The following is a 15,033-nucleotide window of genomic DNA, read 5'->3' on the forward strand; positions in this document are numbered from 1 at the left end:
ACCGCTCCCCCTGGTTCACGACACTCATTTCCACCATCACTGGTCCCTTGATCATTCTATTACTCATACTAACCTTTGGGCCCTGTATCCTCAATCGACTCCTGATGTTCATTCGCAAGCGACTTACCATTACTCAAGCTTTGGTGTTGACCCAGCAATATCATGCCCTTAGGGATAATCCCTGAGAATCTCAAGATTGAGATTTGACCAAATCAAAGGGGGGAAAGATTTTGAGGCACCTTAGCATTACTGCACCCCCCTTCCTGGGAACCAGGCCCTTAGCATTACTGCACCCCCCCCCATCCTGGGAACCAGGACCCTGGTAACCAACCTCACGTGCATTGGAGCTTTGAGTACTTTCCATCCCCATTGTAGTCTTTCATCAATAGACCCAGACCCTGGAACTGGGGTGAGACGACCTGCAGGTGTTCCTCCTTGTAATCGCCATAACATTGATCAAGTAGAGTTAGCTGACCATTGAATAAACTAGTCAAAATAGTTGACAAATGATTTTTGGCCATTTCCCTTTTATTCTGTACTACCCCCTCCCTGATTTTGTGGTTTTTCCTTTAAAAGAGCTTGTAATAGACAAAGCGGGCATCCTTCTCCTCTCGAGGCTGAGGGACCTCTGCTGTGGCAGGATAAAAATTCCTCTTGCTATTGCATCAACCATGCTGAGAATGTCTCTTGGGGCGACCTCCTCCTCGGTGGGGCTTTAGGGCCCAACAGTACAAAGCCCATATCTCACATAGCCAGCTAATCGAGAAACCCATCTATGCCTCGATGGTGGCTAGTACCAGGCCATCTGTCATTGACCTCCAGGAAGCCTAGTCCCATAGGACATGTAACTCCTCTCCGGCATAATGACGTATGTCATGTCACACAAATGACACTGGAGTTGGTGTGGCAACTGAGTTTTAAATTTACCCTTTGGGTCATGTAGTAAACTGTCCATTGCAGTAATAGGTAAAGGATTTACATGTGAAGTATGGTTTCTGTATTCAGACCAGAAGAGGAAAATTAATTTCTTGTGTGCACTGCAGGGGGAAACAGGGTAGGCAATCAGCTGCTGGAGTTGCTCGGATTAAAAGCAGTTATTTAGTGTAAATATAAATCAGACTGTGTACTCAGCAGACGTCCCTGGTTGTTCAACAGCTACATGAGACAGTTGGCAAAGGGAGGTTGGTCCCTCCTACTCGGGACAGAGGGCATGTTGCCCGTGGTGGTAGTGGTGGCGCTGGGCACGAGCTCCTCAACCTTTTCCGCCTTGGTCTCCGGCACCTCTCTCTATTAATCTGTGTATCACCATGTGGCTGTGGCTTACCAGTTAAAGTTCCCAGCATCTGTCTCTGTAGCTCCATGGCTTCTGTATGATTCTGCCTTCCTCCTCAGATGCTATAGGCCAAGCTAGTTCTTTATTCATTAACCAACAAAGGCAACACACAGATAGAAAAACCGCCCCCACCAGTTGGTGGCCAGGATAAGGACACCCAAAGCTTCCCCTCAGTCACAAGTCCCCTCAATGTCAGGCTGCAGCAGGAAAAGTCAGGTTCCTGAGCATTGGTAGATAGGCCACAGGCGAGAGAGAAATGTGCTCTTCCAGAGGTCCTGAGTTCAATTCCCAGCAACCACATGGTGACTCACAACCATCTGTACTGAAATCTGGTGCCCTCCTCTGGCGTGCGGGCATACATCAAGGCAGAATGTTGTATATATAATATATAAATCTTAAAAAAAAATAAAACAAAATAGAAACCACAATGCAGTGATCTCCACCGTCTGTCTTCAGTGAACATGGTAAGGTTCATAATCCCTGAAGGTTATATGAATAAGAAATGAAACAAACTTTTTGTCTTGAGCCAGAAGACAACTGTGAGGTCTAAAATCTTTATGAAATCATTTACATGAACAGGTTTTTTCCCATGTATGAGCTCTTCCTTATTTCCTTAGTTCAAAATTATACAAATAGGCTTTAAAATATTACAGAGCTAGAGACATGGCTGAGCAGTTAAGAAAAGTTCATTCCCAGGACTAAGGTCTGGTTTTTGACAACTTCCTGTAATTCCTGCTACAAGACAATCTGAGGGTCTAACCTTCTCAGGAACCAGCATACAAATGCATATACTCAAATACACAGTGACATCACATAATTAAAATTAAAACAAATCTTTAAACAAAATTTCACTCATGAAAATTTTTATAAGCATTTATTCTTGTGACACAGATGTTGAGGCATCTAAAGGGTTATTTAAAGAATTTTTCTTCATCATGAATTGGTTCATACAACAGAAAACAAGTATGTAGGCTTGAAGTCAGAGAAATCAGTCCTTCTCAGTTGGTGGCATCATTTGGGAAGATTTAGGAAATGCTGCCCTGCTGGAGGAAATTTGTCACTGGGGGTATGCTTTGAGAATTTACAGTCACACCCTCCAGTTCCCACTCTTCGTGCTACAAATTAAGGATGTGAGTTCTTAGCCTCCTGATTTAACTGATATTATCTGACACTTGTTGCCACTTTCATGTTGATCCTGTATCTCTCTGGAACCAAGGACCAAATTAAACTCTTTCATAAGTTGATGCAGACATATTTTATCACAACAGAAAAGGCACTACCACAAATCCATAAAGGTTTACAACTGAATTGGTTATTACATGTACTTAAAGAGAAGTATGAAATACAAAAGGGTTACCTTATCATTTAAATTCAAAGGGTCTCCCCCCAACAAGGATTTGCAGGTACAAACAAAATAAAGATGGACACCACAATGCTTGAACAGATTGCTGACATTGTCAATTGTTTTTCCCCTGAATACTCTTGTATAACTGCATGTAGGTGTGTTGGCTAAAAATCTTACCAAATACTTTATAGTAAGAAGCCCTTTCATTATTAGTTTTTTTTAGGTACACAAATATTGATATAATATGCAAAGGCTTTAACAGATTGCACACAAAAAGTTTACTTCTATATAAAGGGCAAATTTTACCAAACAGACTACATTTATAGGGTTTCTTTGCAGTATTTTTTCTCGTGACTCCGAAGTGTACTGACACATGCAAAACCTTTACCACACTGATTACATTCATAGGGTTTCTCACCAGTATGTATTCTTTTATGTATTTGAAAATTATGTTGATATGCAAAGGCTTTACCACACTGGTTACATTCATAGGGTTTCTCTCCAGTATGGGTCCTTTTATGGCTTTGAAGATGACTCTGACGTGCAAAGGCTTTACCACATTGATTACATTCATAGGGCTTCTCTCCAGTATGTGTACTTTCATGTCTTATAAAAGTACTGTAATGTGCAAAGGTGTTACCACATTGACTACATTCATATGGTTTCTCTCCAGTATGTATTCTTTTATGTATTTGGAGAGCATTAGGATATGCAAAGGTTTTGCCACATTGATTACATTCGTAGGGTTTCTCTCCAGTATGTGTTCTATTATGACTTTGAAGTTGCCTGTGATGTGTAAAGGTTTTACTACACTGATTACATTCATAGGGTTTCTCTCCAGTATGTAGTCTTTTATGCATCTGAAGATTACAGCGATATCTAAAGACTTTACCACATTGGTTACATTCATAGGGTTTCTCTCCAGTATGTGTTCTTTTATGTAATTTGAGAGTACGGTGACAAGCAAAGGATTTACCACACAGATTACATTCATAGGGTTTCTCTCCCGTATGTGTTCCTTTATGTATCTGAAGAGTAAAGTGACGTGCAAAGGCTTTACCACACTGGTTACATTCATAGGGTTTCTCTCCAGTATGTGTTCTTTCATGGCATTGAAGATGACTCTGACGTGCAAAGGCTTTGCCACATTGATTACATTCATAGGGTTTCTCTGCAGTATGTGTTCTTTTATGTATATGGAGATTAGAAGAACGTGCAAAGGTTTTACCACATTGATCACATTTATAGGGTTTGTCTCCAGTATGTATTCTTTCATGTAATCGTTGATTACTGGGGCATGCAAAGGATTTACCACACTGTTTACATTTATAGGGTTTCTCTCCTGTATGCATTCTTTTATGGACTCGAAAACTACCGCGATGTGCAAATGCTTTACCACATTGATTACATTTATAGGGTTTCTTTCCGGTCTGAATTCTTTCAAGCCTTTGAAGATGACTATGATTTGCAAAGCCTTTAACACATAGAGTATATTTAGATGTTTTCCCTCCAGTATGACTTCTTTCAGACCTGCAAGAATAATTGGCACATGTAAGTTTTACCACATTCATTACACTGTTGAATCTTCATATTTGTATAAATTAATTTCATCAATTTAGTCTGATTGTAAAGAGGAATGAGATCTTAAGGTTTTATCATTTTATTTACACTCATGTTTTTCCACTTCATTAAGGGCTGTTTTGCATCTTTGAAGATAACTGTAATAGTAAAAGCCTTTATTACATGGCTCACATTTATAGAATCTTTCTTTCTAAATGGGTTTTTTTTTACATATTTGAAAAGAACTGGAAAAACTCAGATCTTTACCACACTTCTTGCATTCAAAATTTTTCCTATGCTGTGAGTGATAGCTAAGTGAACTAGGACAAAAGGAATTATTTACACATTCCTAGCACTCATAGGGCTTTTCTGCAGTGTGATTTTTGTTGATGTATTAACAGTAAAGTTGCAAACCCAACCACTTGTATACCTGAATCAAATTTAACAAATCTACTCAAAAGTGGGGACTACTACAAATCTTCTAATCATTCTGAGAGGGGTTATGTTACATATTTCCATGTCCCTATGCTCATATGTCTTGTATCCAGAGTGACATATGATATACCTAGTAAAGGAAGAATAACAAATAAATGGTTTCCACATTGAATTTATAGTTTTACTTTCTGTTCCTCATAAATGTGGTATAGTGTTTAAGGTTTCTCCACAACAAACACCCCTTGACTCTTGACTCCAACTGCTCTTCTCATTTAACTTAGTAAAGTTAAAACAAGTATATGAGTAACATTGCTTTACCACGGACCATTTGCTTATTAGAAGGTTTGGACATATACATATCACCTCTTCAACGTGTGTGCCTTCTGTAACTTGAGTGGTACAAAACTAAATGGATTGGCAGTTCTACACCATAGCTATAATGAGGCTTTGATCAAATGGTGATATCTGGTAAGGCATTGTTTCTTTGTCTTCTTCCTGAGTGGAATGCCTGGCAAACTTAATTCATCTTTCTGAAATTGAGGTATATGGTTTTATGAGAATTTTGTAAATATCCATACACTTTTAAGTTGTGCTTATTTACATGCTTTCTTTTCTTTAAAACTTCAAGGACACATTACAATTTCTTCAGAGGCACATTTGTATCATCTTGCACATAAAAATTACCTTTTTTGTCTTCTAGAATTCTGATAATATTCCTCAATTCTATGGTCTTCCCAATTGTATCCTAAAATATAGTACAAGAAAGTGTATGGTATATTATTGAAAATTGTGTAAAACTTAAGTTACCATCTTCAGTGAACCCTAGATCCATGCCTGATTTATTCACCTCTGTGGTAATATTTTATTTATGATCTAACAAAGTTTGCCTGAAGATCAGAGCACAAAGCTAGACACAGTCATAGAGGCTAGTCAGTGGTGCTACACACCATTAATATCAATAGTCATAATAGTTAGCCAAAGAGGCCAGGCAGTGGTGGTACACACCTTTAATCCCAGCACTTGGGAGACAGAAGCAGATAGATCTCTGATAGTTCAAGCCCACCCTGAGCTACACAAAACCGATCCAGTCAAAAAGGGAAACAGAGCTCATAAAAGATGATCTCAGCACTTGGGATCCCATGCCTTTAATCCCAGCACTAGAGATGAATATAAAGGGGGAGGAGACAGGAGCTCAATGCAGTCTGCAGTCATTCTGAGGACAGGACTGTCCATTCGGTCTGACTATTGATAGAGGTGGGAACTCTCTAGCTACTTCTCTGATCTTCACCTTTAACCCCAATATGTCTCTGGGTTTTTATTAAGAACAATTAGAATTCCTGTAACATACCTCATTCGTCCTCTTCCTCAATCAAATTACAGAAGAACATTAATAACCAAGGAACAGTTGTCCCCTTATTTGAAAACATAAAGGAAAATTCAGTCTTACCTATAGTAGCGAGATTCCTGTAGGTCTCCAGCATCACATCTTTGTAGAGATTTTTCTGGGAAGGATCCAGCAAAGCCCATTCTTTCCAAGTGAAGTCGATATGTAAATCATCATAGGTCACTGTATTCTAAAATACCCCACACATGTAAACAACAAAAACTGTGATACTGACAACATTTTAAATGTATAATTCTTTGACAACATAGTCATATAATTCTGGTGCTCCCCATACTTATTCTATGACAAGGGTATTATAATGTGTTTACCAAGTTAGTTTAGAAGGAAACTGAATAGGAGGTTCACCTCTGACATTTCTGTACTGTTTGAATGGGCTATCACCTTGCAAGAAAAATGACTATAAACAAACATAAAGAGAGAAGTAAACAATCAACAGTACAAAGTACATATTAGAGAAATTATTTAAACAATTACTAACTACAAAAACCGAAAAATAATATGGGCAATCTGGGCATATTGACTCATGCCTTTTAACCCCAGGACTCAGAAGGCAGAGGCAGGTTTATCTGCCCCTGAGTTGTATGCCAACCTAGTCTATGCATCAGTTCAGAAGTACATATTAAGACCTGGACTCCTGGGTAAAAATCATTCAAAGAAACAAAAAAGATAGATCTCAGAGCCCACATTTATTTGTTTGTTTGTTTATGCTAAAATTCTTACAAAGTGTTAAGGATTCTGATCCATGTCATCCGTGAAGAAATTGCATTTATAAATAAATAAATATTTATTTACTATGTATACGATATTCTTTCTGTGTGTATGCCTGCAGGCCAGAAGAGGGCACCAGACCTCATTACAGATGGTTGTGAGCCACCATGTGGTTGCTGGGAATTGAACTCAGGACCTTTGGAAGAGCAGGCAATGCTCTTAACCTCTGAGCCATCTCTCCAGCCCCCACTTCAATGGTTTTCATATTCTGCCACAGCCCCTACACTGTTGAAAATGTCCAAAGTATCTTCCAACACTCAAGGCAATCTCTTGTCTGTGAGATTTTGTAAAATCAGAAAAAAGTTACATCTTTCCAATATACAACAATGGCACAGAATATCCATTTGCACGCCAGAAGAGAGGAATGGGAACATAGTGAAGGCAAGCCTGAAGCACAACAGGACAGAACATCAAATCCTACAGCTCTGTCTCAGATGCATGGGGCTTCAGTTTCCAAGGGCGTAGATAGCCCTATCCCTGAAACTTCTCATACATCTCTGTGTGTACTGCTATTCCATATATGTAGCTACCTCTCCATGGCAGGTATCTTACAGCTTTGGTATTTCAACATCTTGTGGTCTCAAAATGCAACCCAGGCTTTGTCCTCACAGCTTCATGCAATGGACTCTCACAGTATCCATACTGGGTTTCTGTCACTCCTAAGCATAGATGCCTGCATCAATGCCGAACTGAAACCACAGACTAAGAATCCATAACCTTAAATTTTGATTCTTTCTTGTTTGCAGGGCTGCCACATCAAGGGTGATCTTGCAAAATTTGACTTCTTAATTGGGATGGACACTAACATACTTGGACCACAGGTGCAGCAGGTTTTGTATGAAATTGCTTCCTGGGAGTAGGAAACACTATGCTTATTCCTTATATAAATTAAAAGTGAGTGGAGTCTCACCCTTAGGGCACCTTGATAGGTTTCTACTCCAGAGCAACAAGGTCAGAGTTGCAGGTGTCCAAACCAAGGTTGCTAACACAAAACACCCTAAGAAAGGCTTGCCAATTCTTCACTTGCTAAGTCTAGCTCGAAATAGACACCTATGTCTCAAAGTTTGTCACTGTGCACTGTGTTCCTGCTTTCTCTGATCACAGCCTTACTCCTGAAACCTTGTTGCCATGGTCATTGGCTCAATTTCTTATCACTTACCCTAGGAATGTGCTTTTGACCAATGAGAGGTAACTTTTTCTTTAGCTTCAAGCTTCCTGAAAGAGAGGAAGTTTTAGACTAGAGAAGAAGCGAGGAGGTATTAGAATTATGAAAGAATTGGAAGAGGCAGAAGAAAAGAGACCTGTTTGGAACAGCTTGTTCACCCTCAGATACCTTAAGTGCTTTCACTTGCTGTAGCATTTCATCAGAACCCCCAGACACCATCCCTCCTCATTACTGTGTGTTAGCCCCCAACTTGGACACAGACCCCTGCTTGAACAAAGGACACACCGTCTGCCAGAAGTTCATGTAGGCCACCCTCCTGCAGAGCTCCCACACTCTCTCAGTGTCCCTTCAACACTATCCTCAAGACCCACCCCTCTTTGCTTTTTTCAACCCATAACTTGGACAGAGACTCTCTGATGGAACTATAGCCACGCCTACTGCCAGATTTCCAGCCCCTATCTTGGGAGGGGGGAATGCATGTCTAACCATAGGCCACACAAACCAGAAGATCAGAGAGCAGATAGAAACCGAGGAACAAAACACTCAACCAACAAAGACAAATTGAGAAATCAGCACCTAGACCCATAAGCACCTCAAAGCCAGATACCTAGACACCAGAGTAAGAGCACAATCAACAACAGCCAGGGCAATATGTCACTACCAGATTCTCGCTATCCTATGACAGCAAGCCCTGAATGTTTCAACACAACTGAAACACAAGCAAAAGACAATAAGACCAGCTTTATGAAGATGATAGAGGTCCTTAAAAAGGAAATGAATAAATACATTAAAGAAAGCTAAGGAAAAAAAGTTGATACAAATGAATGAATCTGTTCAAGTCCTGAGAATGGAAAGAGAAGCAATTAAGAAAATGTAATCTGAAGGAATTCTAGAAATGAAAATCTAGGTAAGCGAATGGGAATTATAAAGTCAAGCTTCAAAAAAAGAATACAAGACATGGAACAGAGAAATTCAAGCAATGCAGATACAACAGAAGAAATAGATGTATCCAGTCAAAGAAAATGTTAAATATAAAAAGTTTCCTGAAATATAACATTCAGGAACTCTGGAACACTATGAAAAGATCAAAGCTAAGAAAAATAGAAACGAAGGGGGAGAATTCCAGCTCAAAGGCCCAGAGAATATTTTCAAATGCATCTTAGTCAAAAATTTTCCTAAAGGACACTAGAAAAACACATCCCACAGAATCAACTAAAGAGGTCTTGTGCGGGTGCAGAGACTAATGCAGCAATCATAGGGACTTCAAGAGTCTTAGCAAGGTCCACTGCATATACATTAAGGTTGTGTAGCTTGGTGTATTTGTGAGACTTCTAACAGTGGGAGAAGGGGAGGGTGTCTCTGACTCTTTCGTCTGCTCTTAGGACCCTTTTTCTCCTCCTAGTCAAGGCTTCATATGGGGTTTGGTGTGGGATTCCCCTCTGTATGCTATGAATATGTTTTGTTACCATTGGTTAATAAAGAAGTTGCTTTGGCCTATGGCAGGGCAGAATATAGCAAGGTGGGAATTCCAAGGAGAGAGAGAGGAGGAAAGGAGGAGTCAAAGTGATATCATGTAATTGTTTAAGAAGAAGAATGCTAGTGCCGGGCGGTGGTGGCGCACGCCTTTAATCCCAGCACTCGGGAGGCAGAGGCAGGCGGATCTCTGTGAGTTCGAGGCCAGCCTGGTCTACAAGAGCTAGTTCCAGGACAGGAACCAAAAGCTACGGAGAAACCGTCTCGAAAAATAAAAAAAAAAAAGAAGAAGAATGCTAGAACCTTACTGGTAAGTCACAGCCTCGTGGCGATATACAGATTAATAGAAATGTGTTAATTTAAGATATAAGAGCTGGTTAGGAATACATCTAAGCTATTGGCGAATGTTGTAATCAATATAGTTTTTGAGTGATTATTTGGATCTGGGAGGTCAAGAAATGAATAAGTAGTCTCCATTTACAGGGGTTTATGCCTAGTCTTGTTGTAATTTGTTATACCATGTTTGGTTGATATTCTTATGATATCTGCTCTGTTATGAAGAGATATGGAGGAGAAGTAAATCTGGGGGACAGGGGAGTGGGGAGGGCACTGGAAGGAGTAGAGGGAGGGGAACTGTATTCAGTTTGTATGAGAAGTTGTGTGCCTATTCCTCCCATAAATTGAAGGCTTAGGTACCCTTGAGGTACCTTAATAGGCTTCCAAAGCAGAGCAAGGGCCTTCTCTTCAATGGTGCTAAATACCTTGAAATTTCCTATATCAATTTGTATTGCATGAGAGAGGAATAAACTTTTTTTTTTAAATAAAGGAATGTGGATAAATGAGGGAGGATTGAACTCAGCAGGGCAAATACCAAATCCTGTAGCTCCGTCACAGACAGGTGGCGTTTCATTCTCAAAGGGCTAAGATAGCTCTGTCTCTGAAAATGTTCACACCTGTGTCTGCTTTTCTACTTCCACACCTGCATGCAACTCTCCATGGCAGATGTCTTATAGCTTGGGTATCTCAACATCCTATAATCTCAAAATACAACACAGACTTAATTTTCAGAGAATTATATAATGAATTCTTAGTCTTCTCACTGGGTTTCTGACTTTGCCAAAGATGTGTACAACAGTGCTGAACTGGAACCACAGAGGAAGAATCCATGACCTTTAAAATTTGCATCTTTCTTGTTTCCATAACTAGTACATTGCTGAGCCACCAAATTTGGTTTCCAAGTTGTGATGGGCCCTACAATAATTGGACCAGAGTTGCAGCAGATTCTGTATGAAGTGAATCACTTTGTCTATTCCTCCCATAAATTGAAAGTTTAACTGGATGGGATCTGACCCTTAGGGTACCTTCCTTGGCTTCCAATGCAGAGCAAGGGCCTTCTCTTCAATGGTGCTAAACACCTTGAAATTTCCTACCTCTGTTTCACTACTGGACTGTCATCTCAAAGTACCTAGTGCTGTTTTTCTCTACAAAACACGGACTTTTCATTTCTTTCTACCCCACTTGTTTTTCACTATAGACCTAAATGAGTTATATTAGTAATAACTATTCAACATAATTAATACTTCATCTAAGAAATCAGCCCAGTTAGTTTTTAATTCTTCCTTACTCAATCTCTCAGGGAATAGAGAAAATAAGAACAACGTTGACACAAAATATTATACGAATGACCACTAGCTAAATTTTCCATGAAGTCTATTTTCCACTGAAAACTTACTACCTGCATTACTCAAAACACTCCCAAGTTTCAAGTCCTACAAGAACAGATGATTAAGCTCTGTGTGAAGCTTTCTATGTTTTTTGCCATCTAAAGTCTTGACCTATTCAACATTCTTCAAAAGTCAACATTCCCAGGTTGGTTGCAATAAGAAAATCACCTTTGATGCACCAATTTTTTTTCTAACTTGCTTGTTTCTTGCAGTGATTAAATTCTCTGACCAAAAGAGTATCAGGTAAACAGCAGGTTTATTTGGCTGATTCTGCCAGATCACAATCTACCATTGTGGGAGCTTAGAATGGAAACTCAAGCTCATGGCTGAAGGCAAAAAACATGGGCTAACTTTGCTAACATTTTTCTTGTTTGGTCACTTGTCTCATTCTCAACTACCCCTTTTATTCATCTCAGGCCCTCTTGCTTAGAGTATTGCAATCTCAGTGGAAGAGTTACCCACAGCACTCATCAATCAACACAATGTCTAACAGAGAGCAACCAGCCACTCTGATGGGGAATGACTTCAATTGATGTTACTTCAGATGATGTCTTTACTGACACATAAAGCTAATTAATATGAGGAGACAATAACATGAGATGGTTTTAAAAACCCAAAACCAGGGCTGGAGAGATGGCTCAGCGGTTAAGAGCATTGCCTGCTCTTCCAAAGGTCCTGAGTTCAATTCCCAGCAGCCATATGGTGGCTCACAACCATCTGCAATGAGGCCTGCAGGAAGAATACTGTATACATAATAAACAAATAATAAATATTTTAAAAAAAACCAAAACCAATGTATTAACCATAGCAATTATTTAAGCAGCAAATACCCAAACATAGAAAAGTAACAACTTGAAAACATATATGCCAAGAAATGAGGAAAGGCAAGCCTCTAAGATCAAGAAAACTAAAACTATCTCTCCACAGAAAGTTCCCAAACTAACAAAAACTCAAGGAACTCAAAATATAATGTAGCAATTTTTTTGAATACAAAAGCTGGTGAAGGCCCATCATTTTCCAGAGAAACAACAATATGATTAGATGATAACTAATAAAATCAGCAACATATATGGCACTACAAACAAAAACACAAAGCTACACCTGCAAATACATACCATGGTCCTTTAACCAATAACTGCAAGATTCTAATTAAAATCCAAATCCAAGAAATCACTGGCTAGCACTCATCTTGTGAACTCCAGTTCTCTCCTTTGCTAATAGTAGAAAATGGGTTGTTCAAAGAGGGATGTTCAACCAAAACTAGAAAAATTCAATCGAAGTCGTCTGAAGTTTTAACTTTGTAGAAAATAGATTTGTGTACTAAAAGGACCTCATTTTCTTAAGGTAAAGAAAAGGATATTTGTTAGGATCACTTGAAAACCATTTTGTTTCCCAAGACAGATGAATGGATGTAAGTCTGTATCAGATGAGGAAATGGAAAGTCTTCCAAACCAAAAGCACGATAACAGATTTTTAAAGAAACAGTGTCTGATTTGTATTGTATATCCAAAGCAACTTATTTTTTTCTAATTGTTTTGTAAGTCACAAGAAATTTTGAAAATGAATTTATCCCCATTTTTTTGTGTCTGTTTGTATGTGAGAGACCAATTTTTCATGTGCCTGCAGGTAACCACTAAAGAGAGGGTGTCCGATCCCCTGGATTTCAAGTAGCAGGTGGTTATAAGCCTCCCAACTTAGGTGTTGGGATATGAACTCAGGTCACCCCCAAGAAGAATTTTTGCTGAGCAACCTGCTCAGCACCATAGTATTTTTACCCAATAACTAAATGTCTTTCATAAATTAACAACAATAAAAAACCTAAATAAATAAAGAAGTAAATTAATGGCCCTTGGAAATACATTGTAACAATATTAAGATGTTGTCTATGGTAAATTTGCAGCATGAATTGTATATGATCCAAGGAAGATTCCCAACAATTTATAACAGGAAAGCTGATTACAAAGCTACATGCAAAGTGGAAACACAAAGAATCCTCAATGAAAAATACTACACACATTGACACAATGTGACTTCTATACTTACAACAAAGTTACAACAATTAAGAATGTGTACAATATTTGTGAAAGAATAAAAGGATGGTGAGAAAAAACCAAGCAGAAAGATATGGTCAACTTTTAATCAAAAGACTAAAGGAAGCTCAGCCAGAAAAAGTGTGATGTTGACCAACGTTATCCAACTACCTACGATTCTATGCATATAAAAACTAAATAAACAGACTTTATAACACCTACCAAATTAACTCAAACAGACACTAAATTTGTTATGTTTCTGACTCTCCAGCTACAGATATTTCTTCCAAAGAGAAGCCCATGTTCTAGAGCCCACTCTACAATGGAGGTAATCTCCTGCTATGGCTCTGAAAACTCTCATGCCCCTTGAGGTTTCAGATAAACTCAGTCTCAAAGATGCCCTACACACTAAACAATGTCAAAGAATAATCTAATGTCTATTTCCTGCAACATAGATTATGGTACAAGTTGTGGAATCTATTTTATCCACCCAACTAACACCAAGCATAACAGAAAAATCTCTGCAGCTCAGAAACTCCTTTTCTCCCCTTCCTAGACGCAGACAGGGCCATGGTCTAGGAAATTTGTAATTTAGTAGAAATTCTTCCAGTCTTGTACACCTTCCATTACACACTCAATGTCCAGTGCAGCCAAACACAAGTCACCCTCTAACAGTAACTGTTGTTACTGTGTAACTAATTGTTAAAGCAAAAAGAGGCCATGAGTTAGAAAACAATGAGGGTCATGGTAGGGCTTAGAGGCAGGAAAGAAACTATATATGATGTAGTTATAATCTCAAAGAATTATTTTGAAAAGTTGAAACAGGCTTTATGACCATGTTCTCCAGAGACTAGGGATTTGAAAGAGAGCACATGATGGGTTACTCAACCTTTGCTCCCAGGATGTGCATCTCAAATCATAGCCACATAATTTAGCCACATCTTCTAGTCTACTTGAACAAGTGTAACTATAGTAATTTGACAGGGTCAGATTTTATCCTGATTCTTGATTGCCCTCATCTGTGAACACCAGTAAATGGTCAGTCAGGATATTTGTTGATTATCTAAACCTGACTACCTGATCCACATTGCTAACCTCAACTACTGCAAAGCAGGAAAGCTTTCAACCTCCATCCTATCCCTCCCTTTCTGCACTGTGACTACATCAGCTTCAAAGTTGGTCACTGAACTCAATTCTTGAACAGGTCACTCTTCATTTTCCCAAATAAAAGCCAGAGATGTTGCAGGACACTCATTAACTGGTCTATGTTTCTTTCTTACTTACCAGTCAAGGCCCAGCCTGGAAGGAGCTGCAGAACTGTCTTCCCAGCACTGGACAGCAGAGGAAGGAGTAAGTATTCAAGTCAATTATCAACTTGACAGTGTGGTGCAAGCCTGGGATTGAGAAGGCATTGCTCTAAACAGAAATAAATCAATAGTACTTGAGAAAATGAAATGAAATTCCTAACGACTGAGAAACACTGGAGAACAGAAACAAATAGAGATTAGCACAGTAATGCAATTAAAAAAAAATGAAATTTTCAAACATGATACCAGTAATTGGCATTTTTAAATGGTGAAAATGATTCATTTTTAAGATAAAAAACTTAGCTATATTGACTTAGAAAAAGAGTAGTCCTTTGCCTAATAGAGGAAATGCCATTAATAAGAGACTGATAGATGTTGGCTGCTGAAATCTGTAACCTGACAGAGTAACAGTCAAAGTTCTGTTTATCAATCTTTGTGTCAAGCAGGACTGAACATATTTGCAGAGAAAAGTTCCCTAGGGCTGGAGA

General features: G+C 38.9%; 1 protein-coding gene across 1 annotated transcript; it reads right to left on the reverse strand.

Moving 5' to 3' along the window:
• Positions 1-1,913: 1,913 nt before the first annotated feature.
• Positions 1,914-14,577, reverse strand: LOC121440860 (zinc finger protein 431-like). The gene is made up of 5 exons (XM_041641874.1): positions 14,523-14,577; positions 8,006-8,061; positions 6,121-6,247; positions 5,358-5,418; positions 1,914-4,208 (listed from the first exon to the last, which is right to left on the reverse strand). The coding sequence occupies exons 3-5, from the start codon at positions 6,152-6,154 to the stop codon at positions 2,999-3,001; spliced, it is 1,305 nt and encodes a 434-aa protein (XP_041497808.1). The 5' UTR covers positions 6,155-6,247; positions 8,006-8,061; positions 14,523-14,577; the 3' UTR covers positions 1,914-2,998.
• Positions 14,578-15,033: the final 456 nt, after the last annotated feature.

The sequence above is a fragment of the Microtus oregoni genome, unplaced genomic scaffold (assembly GCF_018167655.1).
Source record: "Microtus oregoni isolate MIOR12 unplaced genomic scaffold, Mior012 000071F_ref0000514, whole genome shotgun sequence".
NCBI lineage: Eukaryota > Metazoa > Chordata > Mammalia > Rodentia > Cricetidae > Microtus > Microtus oregoni.